At 42.1% G+C, this 17,441-nt stretch overlaps 2 protein-coding genes across 6 annotated transcripts in view; one reads left to right on the top strand and one right to left on the bottom strand.

Annotated features, from left to right (window-relative positions):
* The first annotated feature begins 1,375 nt into the window (after nucleotides 1–1,375).
* On the top strand, nucleotides 1,376–9,416 carry inip (INTS3 and NABP interacting protein). Of its 4 annotated transcripts, none has more exons than XM_014147377.2 (5): nucleotides 1,376–1,489; nucleotides 1,877–1,922; nucleotides 2,137–2,233; nucleotides 2,423–2,513; nucleotides 8,963–9,416. In XM_014147377.2, exons 1-5 carry the CDS (start codon nucleotides 1,391–1,393, stop codon nucleotides 9,071–9,073), a joined length of 444 nt encoding a protein of 147 aa, XP_014002852.2. In that variant the 5' UTR covers nucleotides 1,376–1,390; the 3' UTR covers nucleotides 9,074–9,416.
* Nucleotides 9,417–15,708: 6,292 nt separating this feature from the next.
* LOC106572866 (uncharacterized) overlaps nucleotides 15,709–17,441 on the bottom strand; it is a 36,444-nt gene continuing 34,711 nt past the window's right edge. For both annotated transcript variants that reach the window (XM_045694185.1, XM_045694188.1), the window contains exon 7: nucleotides 15,709–16,570. In XM_045694185.1, coding sequence (XP_045550141.1) covers nucleotides 16,421–16,570 — 150 coding nt within the window. In that variant the 3' untranslated portion in view covers nucleotides 15,709–16,420. The remainder of the gene's footprint in view (nucleotides 16,571–17,441) is intronic.

The raw sequence follows: 17,441 nt of genomic DNA, 5'->3' as shown, positions 1-17,441 counted from the left end.
TTAAAATGTCAAAATTCAGAATCAATATGCTGAAAAGGTCTGTGATATTTTTAAGACCAAACAAAATGACATCTCTACACACAGGCTACATGTGTTACACTTGTGTTCAGATTAGGCCACTTATATTTTGATTTGTTTAACACTTTTTTAGTTACTACATGATTCCATATGTGTTATTTCATAGTTTTGATGTCTTCACTATTATTCTACAATGTAGAAAATAGTACAAATAAAGAAAAACCCTTGAATGAGTAGGTGTGTCCAAACTTTTGACTTGTATATTGGGGCAGCAGGTAGCCTAGTGATTAGAGCGTTGGACTAGTAACTGAAAGGTTGCTGGATCGAATCTCTGAGCTGACAAAGTAAATATCTGTCGTTCGGTCCCTGAACAAGGCAGTTAACCTGCTGTTCCTAGGCCATCATTGTAAATAAGAGTTTGTTTTTAACTGACTTGCCTAGTTAAATAAATAATGTCTCAGCCTCCAGTATTTATGCTGCAGTAGTTTATATGTCGGGGGGCTAGGGTCAGTCTGTTACATCTGGAGTATTTCTCTTGTCTTATCCGGTGTCCTGTGTGTATTTAAATATGCTCTCTCTAATTCTCTCTTTCTCTCTTTCTGTCTTTCTCTCGGAGGACCTGAGCCCTAGGACCATGCCTCAGGACTACCTGGTATGATGACTCCTTGCTGTCCCCAGTCCACCTGGCCGTGCTGCTGCTCCAGTTTCAACTGTTCTGCCTGCGGCTATGGAACCCTGACCTGTTCACCGGACGTGCTTGTTGCACCCTCGACAACTACTATGATTATTATTATTTGACCATGCTGGTCATTTATGAACATTTTAACATTTTAACATCTTGACCATGTTCTGTTATAATATCCACCCTGCACAGCCAGAAGAGGACTGGCCACCCCTCATAGCCTGGTTCCTCTCTAGGTTTCTTCCTAGGTTTTTGGTCTTTCTAGGGAGTTTTTCCTAGGGAGTTTTTCCTAGCCACCGTGCTTCTTTCACATGCTTTGCTTGCTGTTTGGGGTTTTAGGCTGGGTTTCTGTACAGCACTTTGAGAATATCAGCTGATGTACGAAGGGCTATATAAAAAATAAATTTGATTTGATTTTTGATTTTGGTCTGTGTGATGAGTGTTTAGTGGAGGAAACGGTGGAAACATGTGTTGTTATTTTTGAGAACTGTAGAACGTAGATAGGGAGAGATAGTGTGAAAGGGTTATAGAGGCTGGATGGGGTATGGGTGGATTAGTGGGGGAAGGAAAGGGAAGTGGTGTCTAGGGCTCTAGTTCACTTTCCTGGAGGAACAGGACTAATGAAGAGAATTTAATATAGGCAGGCCGTGACTGGCCTCACACTCCACTACAATAGGTGGCGTTGTATGCATGTTAAAAGTTGAATACGTTCTCCGCCAACCCAATCACAAAGAAGAAGAAGAAGAAGAAGAAGAAGAAACAAACATTTCGCTGCGTCTGGAAATCTGTGTACGCCACCAATAAACCTTGATTTGATCGATAGTCACCAACTCGATAAAAGCGATCCGCTCGAACGCGCCCTCCGTTTGAAGCGGTAACGCGACTTTTTGTTGTTGTTGATACACGAGTTCACCGGAGGACTAAAAACGTAGTTATGTTTTAGTGGTTTGTTTCTGTATATAGCAAAGACTTTACGGTAGAACTCAAGCATTTTTATTGTTTGTGATAGTTATGTAACTATTTGAACGATAGTGAACATCTACTATCCTTAGTCGATTCGTCCAATCTGTTCCAGTGCTAAATGCTAACTAGCCCAGTGCTAAATGCTAACTAGCCCAGTGCTAAATGCTAGTTAGCCCAGTGCTCTCTCTCTCTCTTATCTTTTGTGTTGTTTAGGCTGCAGTCACTTTCTCTGACATGGCCTCGCCTGCACCTGGAGCGGGTAAGTCGAGTAGTAAAAGTCCGGGTAGTAATAGCAGGATAGTATAGTTAGCAGGTAGCTGTGACCCAGGGCGTTTTGTGCTGCTTACTGATGGCGAGTCTTCTTAAACAGCACTGGACTACAGCTAAGTTTGGCGTTAATTGTGCTGGTACTGTATTTCTGTAACATTTACTTTGTTGCTAATCAGTTTATATTTTTATTTTTCTCTACTCAGGATTCCAGAACAAGAACCGTGTTGCCATTTTGGCTGAACTGGACAAAGAGAAGAGACGCTTGATACAAAACTCCTCCATGAATAACCCTGGAGCCAGGTATCTGGAAGCATCTGGTTATGATGGAGTGTGTGTGTTTGCCATAAACCTTGATTGCGTCCCATATAGTGAACTACTTTTGAACAGAGCCCTATGAGCCCTGCATTTATATAGGGAATAAGGTGCTGTTTGGGACATAAACCCCAGTGCAGCCCCTGACCCATATCCCTCCATCCCTCTCGCCAACAGCATCCCTCTGTCCAGACCAGCCCTGAATAAAGACTTCAGAGACCACGCGGAGCAGCAGCACATCGCTGCCCAGCAGAAAGCAGCTCTGCAGGTAAGGCCTTGACCTCATTTGAACATTTCAGAAGTGCACCCCTCCCTCCTTTTTTCATCTGGGGGCTAAGCATAGATCTATAAGTGATTGGACGGGTGTGAGCGAGGTGTTACCTAAACCAACCAATTCAGATCTGGAAGGATGCATTTCAGAAGTTTTTTTCCCCAAGAGGGTCATAGGTGGCCCCAGAGCCATTCTGCATGATCTCTGTGTACACAGGAAGGCAGGCGTCGGCAACATTAGGCCCACGAGGGATTTTTATTTTTATGTAGAAAATAAAAAAGACTAAAATTACCGGGAATAAAGCTAAGGATGAGTTTAATTTAGGAAATCTGTTCCGAAATATTCCCAAGACAAAAAAATAAAAAGATGTGACCGTGTCTTAATGTAATGAAAGGGAAAGGGGGATACCTAGTGAGTTGGAAAGGGGGATACCTAGTCAGTTGGAAAGGGGGGATACCTAGTGAGTTGGAAAGGGGGGATACCTAGTGAGTTGGAAAGGGGGATACCTAGTCAGTTGGAAAGGGGGGATACCTAGTCAGTTGGAAAGGGGGGATACCTAGTCAGTTGGAAAGGGGGGATACCTAGTCAGTTGGAAAGGGGGGATACCTAGTCAGTTGGAAAGGGGGATACCTAGTCAGTTGGAAAGGGGGATACCTAGTCAGTTGTACAGGGGGGATACCTAGTCAGTTGTACAGGGAAAGGGGGGATACCTAGTCAGTTGTACAGGGAAAGGGGGGATACCTAGTCAGTTGTACAGGGAAAGGGGGATACCTAGTCAGTTGGAAAGGGGGGATACCTAGTCAGTTGGAAAGGGGGGATACCTAGTCAGTTGGAAAGGGGGGATACCTAGTCAGTTGGAAAGGGGGGATACCTAGTCAGTTGGAAAGGGGGGATACCTAGTCAGTTGGAAAGGGGGGATACCTAGTCAGTTGGAAAAGGGGACACCTAGTCAGTTGGAAAGGGAAAGGGGGATACCTTTCGACGACAGATTTTTTTTCCCCTTGTCAGCTCGGGGATTCAATCCAGTGGACGACATGGTCCAAACACACACACAGTTGTGAAGAGGGCACGACAATGCCTTTTCCCCCTCAGGAGACTGAAAAAATTTGGCATGGGTTCTCAGATCCTCAAAAAAGTTATACAGCTGCACCATCGAGAGCATCCTGACTGGTTGCATCACTGCCTGGTATGGCAACTGCTATGCATCCGACCACAAGGCGCTACAGAGGGTAGTGAGTACGGCCCAGTAAATCACTGGGGCCAAGCTTCCTGCCATCCAGGACCTCTATACCAGGCGGTGTCAGAAGAAGGCCCTAAATATTGCCAAAGACTCCAGCCAACTTAGTCATAGATTGTTCTCTCTGCTACAGCACAGTAAGCGGTACCGAAGCGCCAAGTCGAGGTCCAAAAATACTTTTTAAAAGCTAATCAAACGGCTACCCCAGCTATTCAGTGTTTTTTATCTATGCATAGTCACTTTACCCCGACCTACATGTTCAGTTGAAGTGGGAAGTTTACATACACCTTAGCCAAATACATTTAAACTCAGTTTTTCACAATTCCTGACATTTTAATCCTAGTAGAAATTCCCTGTCTTAGGTCAGTTAGGATCACCACTTTATTTTAAGAATGTGAAATGTCAGAATAATAGAGTGATTTATTTCAGCTTTTATTTCTTTCATCACATTCCTAGTGGGTCAGAAGTTTACATACACTCAATTAGTATTTGGTAGCATTGCCTTTTAAATTGTTTAACTTAGGTCAACGTTTCAGGTAGCCTTCCACAAGCTTCCCACAATAAGTTGGGTGAATTTTGGCCCATTCCTCCTGACAGAGCTGGTGTAACTGAGTCAGGTTTGTAGGCCTCCTTGCTCGCACACACTTTTTCAGTTCTGCCCACAAATTTTCTATAGGATTAAGGTCAGGGCTTTGTGATGGCCACTCCAATACCTTGACTTTGTTGTCTTTAAGCCATTTTGCCACAACTTTGGAAGTATGCTTGGGGTTGTTGTCCATTTGGAAGACCCATTTGCGACCAAGCTTTAACTTCCTGACTGATGTCTTGAGATGTTGCTTCAATATATCCACATCATTTCCCTTCCTCATGATGCCATCGGTAATGTGAAGTGCACCAGTCCCTCCTGCAGCAAAGCACCCCCACAACATGATGCTGCCACCCCCGTGCTTCACGATTGGGATTGTGTTCTTCAGCTTGCAAGCTTCCCCCTTTTTCCTCCAAACATAACGATGGTCATTATGGCCAAACAGTTCTATTTTTGTTTCATCAGACCACAGGACGTTTCTCCGAAAAGTACGATCTTTGACCCCATGTGCAGTTGCAAACCGTAGTCTGGCTTTTTATGGCGGTTTTGGAGAGGTGGCTTCTTCCTTGCTGAGCGGCCTTTCAGGTTATGTAGATATAGGACTCGTTTTACTGTGGATATAGATACTTTTGTACCTGTTTCCTCCAGCATCTTCACAAGGTCCTTTGCTGTTGTTCTGGGATTGTTTTTGCAGTTTTCGCACCAAAGTACGTTCATCTCTAGGAGACAGAACGAGTCTCCTTCCTGAGCGGTATGACGGCTGCGTGGTCCCATGGTGTTTATACTTGCGTACTATTGTTTGTACAGATGAACGTGGTACCTTCAGGCGTTTGGAAATTGCTCCCAAGGATGAACCAGACAAATTATTTTCTGAGGTCTTGGCTGATTTCTTTTGATTTTCCCATGATGTCAAGCAAAGAGGCACTGAGTTTGAAGGTAGGCCTTGAAATACATCCACAGGTACACCTCCAATTTACTCAAATGATGTCAATTAGCCTACCAGAAGCTTCTAAAGCCATGACATCATTTTCTGTAATTTTCCAAGATGTTTAAAGGCACAGTCAACTTAGTGTATGTAAACTTCTGACCCTCTGGAATTGTGATACAGTGAATTATAAGTGAAATAATCTGTCTATAAACAATTGTTGGAAAAATGACTTGTCATGCACCAAGTAGATGTCCTAACCGACTTGCCAAAACTATAATTTGTTAACAAGAAATTTGTGGAGTGGTTGAAAAACGAGTTATAATGACTCCAACCTAAGTGTATGTAAACTTCTGACTTCAACTGTATTTGTAAAAATCTTTCCAGCGCTCTCCCTTTCGATAACCACTCGGCGTGAAAGGGAACAATGTCCTGCTCTGATCCAGTAGAAACATCATAAAATCGGCTTCTTATCAGCGCTTCACTTGGAGTGAAATCGGTTCCTCATTCTGGAGCTGATATTCTACAAGAGGAACAGGAGCTGAAGCAGAATAACATTTTGAGGTGTCGGTACCCGGCTCCGGTGAGCTCCTGCCCAAGTCAACCACTGCTTCTTAGCCCTGGTGAAAATAGCCTCCAGCTCACTGGCTCAGGAAACTCTGAGGGCCCAGAATATTTTATACAATGTTGCAAGTTCGCTAGTGCTTCTGGCCAGACCCAAGTTAATAGTTGATACAATGTTTCAAGTTCGTTGCTGACAGCCCATGTGTAGCCAATGTTATTTATAGGATATTTCATTCTTATCAGGATATTTTCTTCCTGCAGGCTGCAATGTTTGTATTTGTTGGCTTTATGTAGGCTATTTGTACATAGTTGGCAATAGAAGTTACTTTTTATGTTTGTATCATTTTAGATATAGAATTTTGATTAACCAAATGACAGTGATTTTGAGATATGAATACGTTATTATAAATGAAATAACTGTTTCACAATAATGTGCCAATGAAAACCATAACTGGCACACGGATCGGTAGAATGGTGAGATAAATTGGCATTCCACATGAAAGGTTGCTGACTCCTCGTGTCGCTTATTACCGTCAACTTCAGGAGAGTAATGGCAGAATCTGTGGAAGCCAGCAGGAGCTGTTGGAGAATAATAGGGTTAGGTTTTTTTTCTTCTGGTTATCTAGATCTCTGGTGCCCTCTTGAGGCCTCAACCCGTAAGTTTAAATCATCAGACAAGCTCAATGCACATGGGGTGTGTCTATATATGGAAAAATACATGTTTAAAATGTTGTAGCAATCGATTGGTCGAAAGAACAGACTACTTTCGGCCGACCAACTTTTTGTTGTTGTAAAGTTTGGGACAGCCTCAAGGTATTAACTTAAAAAGTAGCCACAAATATTCAAATGTATTAAAATACTTCAAAGAAATAGCCACGGGATAGTTTGTCAATACCATTAACCTGTTGGGGCTAGGGGGCAGTATTGAGAAATTAAAAAAAATATATGTGCCCATTTTTAACTGCCTCCTACACCAACTCAGAAGCTAGGATATGCATATTATTAACACATTCGGATAGAAAACACTCTGAATTTTCTAAAACAGTTTGAATGGTGTCTGTAAGTATAACAAAACTCATATTGCAGGCAAAAACCTGTGAAAAATAGATTTAAAAAAAAATGTGAATTTTGTGACTGTACTATTTAGTGTCATTGTTTTATAGATACCATAGTGAGAAATGATTCATTTCGCAACTCCTACGGCTTCCACTAGATGTCAACGATCTTTATAAAGTTGTTTGAAGCGTCTATGATAAACAGAGAGCAAATTAGAATCCAAGGAAGTTGACATGTCATCACTTCATTTTTTTGCGCCTGCGCATAAATCTGAGAGACGTGAGTTTGTCATAATTGTTTATCTAGACATAGGATAGGTTGTGTGAAAATATTACTGATGTTTAACGTTAAAAATGGACCAAAAGATTAATGCTAAACAACGTTTGACATGTTTGAACGAACGTAAATAGATTATTTACTAGGTTTTTTTAACTTTTCGGCGTGATTTTACACCCCCCCCCCACCACGTTTTGTGGGAGCATAATGAACGCTAACTACTTGGTGTTATTTGGACATAAATTATGAACTTTGTCAAAAGAAACCACATTTGTTCTGGACCTGGGATTCCTGGCAGTGCCTTCTGATGGAGATAATCAAAGGTAAGGGGATATTTACAATGTTATTATCGATATTAGATGATGCTAACTGTATAGCATAGCTTATTGTTCTTAGCATAGCACCCCGTTTATTGCAAAATGTGATTTCCCAGTAAAGTTATTTTGAGATCTGGCCATTCGGTAGAAATTACGAGATGATAATATATTATTCTTTGAATGACAATATTATAATTTACCAATGTTTTCGAATAGTAATTTTGTTATGTTCACCGGAAGCATTTCAGAGAAGAAAAAAATCTGAATTTCACGCTACTGTAAAATGCTGTTTTTGGATATAAATATGAACTTGATGGAACAAAAAATGCATGTATTGTATAACATAATTTCCTAGGAGTGTCATCTGATGGAGATTGACAAAGGTTAGTGCATAATTCTAGCTGGTTTCTGCTTTTGGTGACGCCTGACCTTGAATTGAAAATGGATGTTTGTACTTTTGTCGCTATGTACTGTCCTAACATAATCTAACTTTATGCTTTTGCCGTAAAGCCTCTTTGAAAATCGAACAATGTGGTTAGATTAAGGAGATGTTTATCTTTTAAATTGTGTAAAATAGTTGATTGTTTGAGAAATTGAAATTATTAGATTTTTGATGTTTTGAATTTCCAGCCTTGTTAGCAATCCCGACTCGGGGTTCATTGCCTGTAGCCCCAACAAGACTGATAAAAATTGGCAAAAGAACATTTTGATTTAGAGCAATAAAGAAATGGAATAATTTCTGAGCAAACCAGAAACCTTTTCAATATATAAATTCAAACAATACTTTAAAACCATTTAAATATAATTCATAGGAAAGTTGTGCTGGACTACAGTAGAAGAAGAATCAATATCTTTTCAGACTGTTAAGAGTGTTTATCTGGTCAATATGTTTGTGTGTTATATGTGAAAATGTGTTCGTATTATAAATTGTATTTTAATGTTTAAGGACTCTTGGAAGATTAGTCCAAATGAGGACTTAAAAGATCCTAATAAAATTAAATCCCTTTATTTTTTTTTATTTAACCTTTATTTTTCAAGATAATGTGGACTATCTACTTGGTTTGTTCTTCAAAATATTTTATTAAAACAGAAACGTTCATATATTACTAAGACATTCATCTCAAGAGAAGACGGGTTGAAAGTTAAAAATAAATAAAAAAATATATAAATACAAACGTAATGTTCTCTTACTGATAGTACTTTTTCAGTCATTTAAATTGTACTTTATTTTTTTCACAATACCACAACAAATGTTCTAATCTGGGAGGTAAACTTGATAACAAATTGAATAATTTGTCTGTGTATTCAGATGGAATCAAGGCCAGAATGTACCAGAGGCCACCAAATTAGAGCTTTTTTTAGCAAACACAATCTAACCCTGGAGGTTACCCGGCCCAGCGTCCGCAGACCACTGTCTATGTGGTTGGCTACTGTATGTTCCTGTGGAAAACACTGCTAATCTTCCTTTATCTTTCTGTTTTGTAGCATGCCCATGCTCACTCTTCTGGATTCTTCATCACTCAAGACTCGTCCTTCGGGAACCTGATCCTCCCGGTGTTGCCACGTCTAGATCCACCACCACCAGCAGAATCTTAAGAAGGAAACTGCAGAAAACGAATGGCAGTGGGCCACAGATCGGCCGCCATTTTCCAACGATTCTGTTGAATTGCCACCGTTCGTCAACACCCCAACAGATCATTTAGTCGACGTTCGTTCTGGTGTTTTCTCAACTGACACAGACTTTTGTTACAAGTTGCTCTCTAGAACTTTTCCGAACAAAAGTCTTGGATTGTTTGTTGAAGCTAAGGGTCATATTATTTCTGTCTATTTTCGGTGCACCGTACATCATGTGGTTTTGAAAGACAATGTCATTTTTCTAACATTTTTTTTTATAAATGGAAAAAAAGGCCTAATCAAATAAAGATCAAGTCAACAACAACATTTGGACGCTTTTTACTTGGGAATTTGCAAACTCATTATATATCGTTATATTAAACCCAGAGGTTATATTGTTACAACATAGAAGGAACAAGGGTTGGGTAACTGTTTACGTAATCTGATGACAAATCAGTTACGTTACCAGCAAAAAATATTATAATTGGATTACAGATACTTTTGAAAAAATGAAATGATTACTTTTAAATTCAGAAAGGATGTTTGTGAAAAAAATACACCTTTTGTTTTCTCAACATTCAATTCAGCGTTGAGAGCAAAAAAAAATCGCACTTTTTAAAGTTTGTTCCACCTGATCGAGTCTCACACCTATATGATGGATCATTTTTATATAATTCTAAATAATCCAAAATTACATTTAGTTATTACAATTTTGGTACGTAACTAACAGATTATATTTAGAAAGTAATCTAAATGGTCTTCCCTGTAGCTCAGTTGGTAGAGCATGGTGTTTGCAACGCCAGGGTTGTGAGTTCGATTCCCACGGGGGGCCAGCACAGAAAAAAAATAAAAATATGTATGAAATGTATGCATTCACTACTAAGTCGCTCTGGATAAGAGCGTCTGCTAAATGACTAAAATGTAAATGTAATATACCCAACCCTGGAAGGAACTATGAACATAGTTTGTGAAATAACACATGGAATCATGTAACAAAAAAGTCTTAAACAAATCAAAATCTATTTTAGATTCTTCAAAGTTGCCACCCTTTGCCTTTGACAGCTTTGCACCCTCTTGGCATTCTCTCAACCAGCTTCACCTGGAATGCTTTTCCAACAGTCTTGAAGGAGTTCCCACTTATGATGAGCACTTGTTGGCTGCTTTTCCTTCACTCTGCGGTCCAACTCATCCCAAACCATCTCAATTGGGTTGAGGTCAGGTGATGCAGCCCTCCATCACTCTCCTTGGTCAAATAGCCCTTACACAGCCTGAAGGTGTGTTGGGTTATTGTCCTGTTGAAAAACAAATGATCGTCTCACTGAGCCCAAACCAGATGGGATGGCGTATCACTGCAGAATGCTGTGGTAGCAATGCTGGTTAAGTGTACCTTGAATTCTAAATAAATCAGTGTCACACCTCCTCCTCCATGCTTCACGGTGGGAACAACACATGCGGAGATCATCAGTTCACCTACTCTGCGTCTCACAAAGACACAGCGGATTGAACCAAAAATCTTAAATCAGACAAGGACAGATTTCCACCGGTCTAATGTCCATTGCTCGTGTTTCTTGGCCCAAGCAAGTCTCTTCTTATTATTGGTGTCCTTTAGTAGTGGTTTCTTTGCAGCAATTCGACCATGAAGGCCTGATTCACACAGTCTCCTCTGAACAGTTGATGTTGAGATGTGTCTGTTACTTGAACTCTGAAGCATTTATTTGGGCTGCAATTTCTGAGGCTGGTAACTCTAATGAACGTATCCTCAACAGCAGAGGGAACTCTGGGTCTTCCTGTCCTGTGGTGGTCCTCATGAGAGCCAGTTTCATCATAGCGTTTGATGGTTTTTGCGACTGCACTTGAGTTAACTTTCGAAGTTCTTGTAATGTTCCGTATTGTCTGACCTTCTGATAAGGGAATAATATGTTCAAAGGTAAATGATTAAAGAATCCAACCCTGTCACGTAACCAATTAGTAGTTATGTAGCATGTATAATTAAAGTACTAATCGAAAGGCCCATAAGGTCTAGTAGAGGCCCGGGACAAAAATGAAATGTGTGTATTAAGTGTGCCTAAGAAAATAGTAGACTGTGTTTGACCCGACCTAGTGAGGAACTTGGAGTAACTTAGAGAAGAAAGGGAGTGACCCTCAAGGTTTCTCTAATCTCGGGGGGGAAAGGAACAGACAGCGCTGGGTAGTGATTAACAGTGGTGAGAACTCCAAGGAGGGTTACAACTCACCTACTGTTTGTGTGGAGGTGTGTGCGTAAGTGGAGAGTTAGCATAAAATGAATGTCTTTGTTATTTGAACCTCAGAATGTTCTCTGAATAAACTGTACAGACCTTTTTGCAGAAAAGCTGAGTCCTTGCCTAATTATTCTTAACCCGGTGTCTTACAAACCTCGGGGATTAGTCACGGCTTATTGATTGTTAATTATCATCATTGGGATAGAAAATTCTACTGACACCTTCATCGTGTCTTAAATTAAACAGAATTCTAAGTTTTGAATATGGCGTCGTTTTGTTCATAAACCATGTGCCGTGGAATCAGTACGTCAAAAATCTCTTACCAACTATATATGGCACAGCTATAAAAAATGTTGGTTCTTAAATGAAACTGGTCTTTTTTTTTTTAACCAATTTTGGTCTTTAATAGACAAGTTCCTTTCTCCCCCTTCTACATGCCTCTTGCCTTTTTGCAGTAATGCTGCAATTAGTTGGTTGTAATTGTGGGTAGAGCAGACATTTCCATGTTTGGCAGAACTCCACCAGTCCTGTTTATGATAACATTTACAAAGATTAGGACTTTTATTTTTAACCCTAACCCTAATCTGAATGAAGGGAGAGGTTGTAATCTGAATAAAGGGAGAGGTTGTAATCTGAATAAAGGGAGAGGTTGTAATCTGAATAAAGGGAGAGGTTGTAATCTGAATGAAGGGAGAGGTTGTAATCTGAATAGAGGGAGAGGTTGTAATCTGAATAGAGGGAGAGGTTGTAATCTGAATAAAGGGAGAGGTTGTAATCTGAATAAAGGGAGAGGTCGTAATCTGAATGAAGGGAGAGGTCGTAATCTGAATAAAGGGAGAGGTTGTAATCTGAATGAAGGGAGAGGTTGTAATCTGAATAAAGGGAGAGGTTGTAATCTGAATAAAGGGAGAGGTCGTAATCTGAATAAAGGGAGAGGTTGTAATCTGAATGAAGGGAGAGGTCGTAATCTGAATAAAGGGAGAGGTCGTAATCTGAATGAAGGGAGAGGTCGTAATCTGAATGAAGGGAGAGGTCGTAATCTGAATAAAGGGAGAGGTCGTAATCTGAATAAAGGGAGAGGTCGTAATCTGAATAAAGGGAGAGGTCGTAATCTGAATAAAGGGAGAGGTTGTAATCTGAATAAAGGGAGAGGTTGTAATCTGAATAAAGGGAGAGGTCGTAATCTGAGTAAAGGGAGAGGTCGTAATCTGAATAAAGGGAGAGGTCGTAATCTGAATAAAGGGAGAGGTCGTAATCTGAATAAAGGGAGAGGTCGTAATCTGAATAAAGGGAGAGGTCGTAATCTGAATAAAGGGAGAGGTCGTAATCTGAATAAAGGGAGAGGTCGTAATCTGAATAAAGGGAGAGGTCGTAATCTGAATAAAGGGAGAGGTCGTAATCTGAATAAAGGGAGAGGTCGTAATCTGAATAAAGGGAGAGGTCGTAATCTGAATAAAGGGAGAGGTCGTAATCTGAATAAAGGGAGAGGTCGTAATCTGAATAAAGGGAGAGGTCGTAATCTGAATAAAGGGAGAGGTTGTAATCTGAATAAAGGGAGAGGTTGTAATCTGAATAAAGGGAGAGGTCGTAATCTGAGTAAAGGGAGAGGTCGTAATCTGAATAAAGGGAGAGGTCGTAATCTGAATAAAGGGAGAGGTCGTAATCTGAATAAAGGGAGAGGTCGTAATCTGAATAAAGGGAGAGGTCGTAATCTGAATAAAGGGAGAGGTCGTAATCTGAATAAAGGGAGAGGTCGTAATCTGAATAAAGGGAGAGGTCGTAATCTGAATAAAGGGAGAGGTCGTAATCTGAATAAAGGGAGAGGTTGTAATCTGAATGAAGGGAGAGGTCGTAATCTGAATAAAGGGAGAGGTTGTAATCTGAATAAAGGGAGAGGTCGTAATCTGAATAAAGGGGAAAAGGCCATTCTTGAACATGGGGTGAGACATTCTTACTGATCCGCTGGAGAACCAGTTTGGATTTAAGTAACTTTTGTATGACTGAAGCTTTTAGTGTGAGGTCTAACGCTTTAATATGTAACATGTGCCATGTTATCTGATGGGACAAGCTACAATTTAGTGTTCTGTCACACACAAGTAAATCAATGCATTTCATTGCCTGGAGAACCCATTTAACTTTAAATGGTTGCTTATGTTTGCAAATATGGCCTCCTTGTCTCTGATGATGCTGTAGCTGAAGATTTGTTTATTGTCCAATGGAAATGTCTTCTGCTTTAGTCCGACCCCTCAGAAACACAGAGGTCGGAGCAGAAGGCAGCCATACTACGCCACCCGGTGAGCAGTTTGGAGCTTACGGACACAACGGCAAGAGACGGCATCTAGGACACTCCCGACCAGATTTTTTTCGTCGGACATGGGATTTCAACTGGCAACCTTGAAGGTTGCTGCCCCGCTTTTCTAACCTGCCATTACCTGTAGCGCTGCAGACCACACTGGTAATTGGCCAGGCTGTTGGACTCCAAACCGTCCTTCTACATCGAGTCACCGAAGGAGGCCAGGTAGCTGCCCAGCTCTCTGCAGGGGAGAGAGACAGTAGATCTCCCGGGCTCTCGGACGGATACTTGAACACCAGGAAGTCTCTGAAGTTACGGGGAGAGCTGTATGGATGGTCTTCTCCCTGTTCTCTTTCAGCCGCCTCCAGCTCGGTCAGAACCAACGAGAAGGAGTTATACTGAAACCATTCAGAGCCTGTAGTGATTTCCCTATATAGTTCACTATGCAGTGAGGACACACTATGTTCTGTTGCTAACAGACACACGTCAGAATTTCTCCTAGAATTCCGCTCGCCCAATGTGTTCCAACCATGTAAAAAGTCTTGTACTTTTTTATTTTACAAAAAAACAGCCAGTGTTATAACGGGCTATAACCATTCATAATCAATAGTTGTAAAGAGTACATGCTCTCTGTTGTGTCTGTACGACCTGTTTAGTCTCAGGAGGTCGAGTGAGTGCGAAGCGGTCTTTTTTATCGTGGCTGATGTGGGTGCCACTTTGGTTGCAGCGTGGGGAGGGGTTTCTGTTGGTTAACAGGAAGGTGTTTAGGCGCCTGTTGAGGGACCCGTTTCCTTGTGATGATTTTTTTAAAGCTTGCTTCATAGTCTGGATGAATCTTTCGACGAGGCAGTTCGTTGCAGGGTGATACAGTGCTGACTTGATGTGGTGGATTCTGTTTTTTTCCGCGAACGACCGGACCTCTTCAGACACCAGCTGGGGGAATATTATCACTAACGAGTTGCGTTGGCAATCTGAAGCGACTGAATATTGATCGTAACTCTTCGATGGTTCTCTCTGCCGAAGTGTTCTTCATCGCTGTGTGACTACGACTAGGAACATACGATCCTCCAGTCTAGGGTTTTCTCAACTCGGTCCTGGGCTTCTCCCTGCGGTGCACGTTTTGTTTTTTTTTGCCCCTAGCACTACACAGCTGATTCAAATAACCAACTCATCATCACGCTTTGATTATTTAAATCAGCTGTGTGGTGCTAGGGGCCAAGAAAACCGAAACCGAGGAGCCCAGGACAGAGTTTAGAAAACCTTGCTCCAGTGGGCCTGCATGTGTACTCGCTGCCAAGGCTCCTCTAGCTAACTAAGGCACGTTCCTCATGTTCCTCGTCACGTGACATGCAGAACAACACTTGGCCTTGTCTTTGATAACTGCATCCAAGCCTGGCCACCAAAAGTAGCTGCGTGCAATCTCCTTCATTCGCACCATGCCACAGTGCCCTGAATGTAGTTCATCAAGCAGCTGCATTGTCAGTGGCGGCGGTATGATGACTCGAAAGCCCCATAGCAAGCATCCAGACTGAACTGTGAGCTTGTTTCTCCTCACCGGGTAAGGATTTAGGCTGTCCGACAGCTCTCCTCCTTTCCCACGAGTGACAATGTACACAACCTCAGAGACATCGCTAGATCAGTACGAGTGCCCTAAAGGGACAAACTAAAATATCAACACGTCTCATCTCAATTAGCCTTAAAATCCCTAGTTTGAAAGCAACTGTTTTTCTGGAAGCTGCACCATTTCCTTACATTTTCCCCCACGTGGGCCAGCCCCTAGGCAGTTTGAGTTCAACCCCTCGCCATTTGAGTGACAGCTAGCAAGAGCAGTGACGTAGTATGCAATTTTCAGGGACCCCTTTTGGCTCGTGAGCGCTACTTTCAAAACTACTGGCTAAAAAGTATACAAAAGTACCGGAGAATCTCTTTAAAAACAACACTACATAAACCACCCTACATAGACCACCCTACATAGACCACCTACATAGACCACCCTACATAGACCACCTACATAGACCACCCTACATAGACCATCAAAAGTACAGGAGAATCTCTTTAAAAACAATTACATAGACCACCAAAAGTACAGGAGAATCTCTTTAAAAACAATTACATAGACCACCAAAAGTACTGGAGAATCTCTTTAAAAACAATTACATAGACCACCAAAAGTACCGGAAAATCTCTTTTTAACAAAAATAAGATTCTTATTTGAATAGTATTTTCCAATGTTGTTCTCCACTACTAAAAACACTTCAAAGCATTAGCACATCATTCAAAAGACTAAATAAATGTTACACATTACAGTAAATCAAAACATTTGTGCACTACAATGTATTTTAATATAGTCATGGTGTCTGTCGTCATTGATGGGTTAAGGTGATTGGGGGGGGGGACGACAGACAATTGGAATGGAGCAATAAGAACGTTTCACTTGTTTTAAAATGGCAGTCGAGCATCACTGGGGATCAGAGGGCAAAAGCCTGACCCCAGACCTGTTTGTGTCGTCTTTCCAACTTGGCATGACAGTACAAACACACATCTGTGGACCAGGCTTTAATCACAAGGACAAGACAGACCAACACGTAGGCCGTACACAGCCGTCCTATCGCCTTCGACCACAGAACACAGCCGTCCTATCGCCTTCGACCACAGAACGTAGGCTGTCATTACCTGACGATTCTACATGTTAAAATGGCCACATTTCGTCAAAACACAGAGCAGGTAATCTACTACAGATGGTGTTGGTCTGGTTTGTCCTACAGGCATCAGAGGTCACACCTTCCGTCTCCTCTGTTATTTGCTGACTATAGGCAGCAGCTCTCCCTTGGTCTTCATGGTTTTGATCTTGGCTCTGATGGTGTCGTCCATGGCCTGCCTGCAGCGGTGGGCGTAGTGAGCCAGCGTCTCCTCTTTCTCGTCCCAAGGTGGCAGAGCGTGGAACACCTAGGATAAAAATAGTACTTTATTAATCCCCTAAAGGACCAGCTAATACATACAACACCTGCAGTGGCGATTTCCTATGAAAAGCCACGTCCATAACAATCAGCTTTCCAAACGTTACTCTTTTGGGGGGGGGGAAGTTCCCATTTATTGCGTATATAAATAGCTCCAATGCCCATATTCCTATAGAAAAGGTGCAGAGAGATGCTTTCCATCAGCTATATATGTGATACAGTAACAATTGTATGTGGTCACCTGGGCTAACCCTTCCTGGTCACCTGTCCTAACCCTTCCTGGTCACCTGGGCTAACCCTTCCTGGTCACCTGTGCTAACCCTTCCTGGTCACCTGTCCTAACCCTTCCTGGTGACCTGTCCTAACCCTTCCTGGTCACCTGGGCTAACCCTTCCTGGTCACCTGGGCTAACCCTTCCTGGTCACCTGGGCTAACCCTTCCTGGTCACCTGTCCTAACCCTTCCTGGTCACCTGTCCTAACCCTTCCTGGTCACCTGGGCTTACCCTTCCTGGTCACCTGGGCTTACCCTTCCCGGTCACCTGGGCTAACCCTTCCTGGTCACCTGTCCTAACCCTTCCTGGTCACCTGGGCTAACCCTTCCTGGTCACCTGTGCTAACCCTTCCTGGTCACCTGGGCTAACCCTTCCTGGTCACCTGGGCTAACCCTTCCTGGTCACCTGTGCTAACCCTTCCTGGTCACCTGTCCTAACCCTTCCTGGTCACCTGTCCTAACCCTTCCTGGTCACCTGTCCTAACCCTTCCTGGTCACCTGTCCTAACCCTTCCTGGTCACCTGTGACCTAACCCTTCCTGGTCACCTGGGCTACCTACACACACGAGACCAGTGACCCATGACCCCA

Source organism: Salmo salar, chromosome ssa01 (genome assembly GCF_905237065.1).
Source record: "Salmo salar chromosome ssa01, Ssal_v3.1, whole genome shotgun sequence".
Classification (NCBI taxonomy): domain Eukaryota; kingdom Metazoa; phylum Chordata; class Actinopteri; order Salmoniformes; family Salmonidae; genus Salmo; species Salmo salar.
This window is presented reverse-complemented; position numbering and strand designations above follow the sequence as displayed.

What these genes read in the sequence shown, in the direction of transcription:
- inip (XM_014147377.2), top strand. Translation starts at nt 1,391, where the DNA reads ATGTTAAAAGTTGAATACGTTCTCCGCCAACCCAATCACAAAGAAGAA. An exon ending in ATGAATAACCCTGGAGCCAG is followed by an intron (nt 2,234 to 2,422) that starts GTATCTGGAAGC and finishes TCTCGCCAACAG; the next exon opens with CATCCCTCTGTCCAGACCAG. An exon ending in AGCAGAAAGCAGCTCTGCAG is followed by an intron (nt 2,514 to 8,962) that starts GTAAGGCCTTGA and finishes TCTGTTTTGTAG; the next exon opens with CATGCCCATGCTCACTCTTC.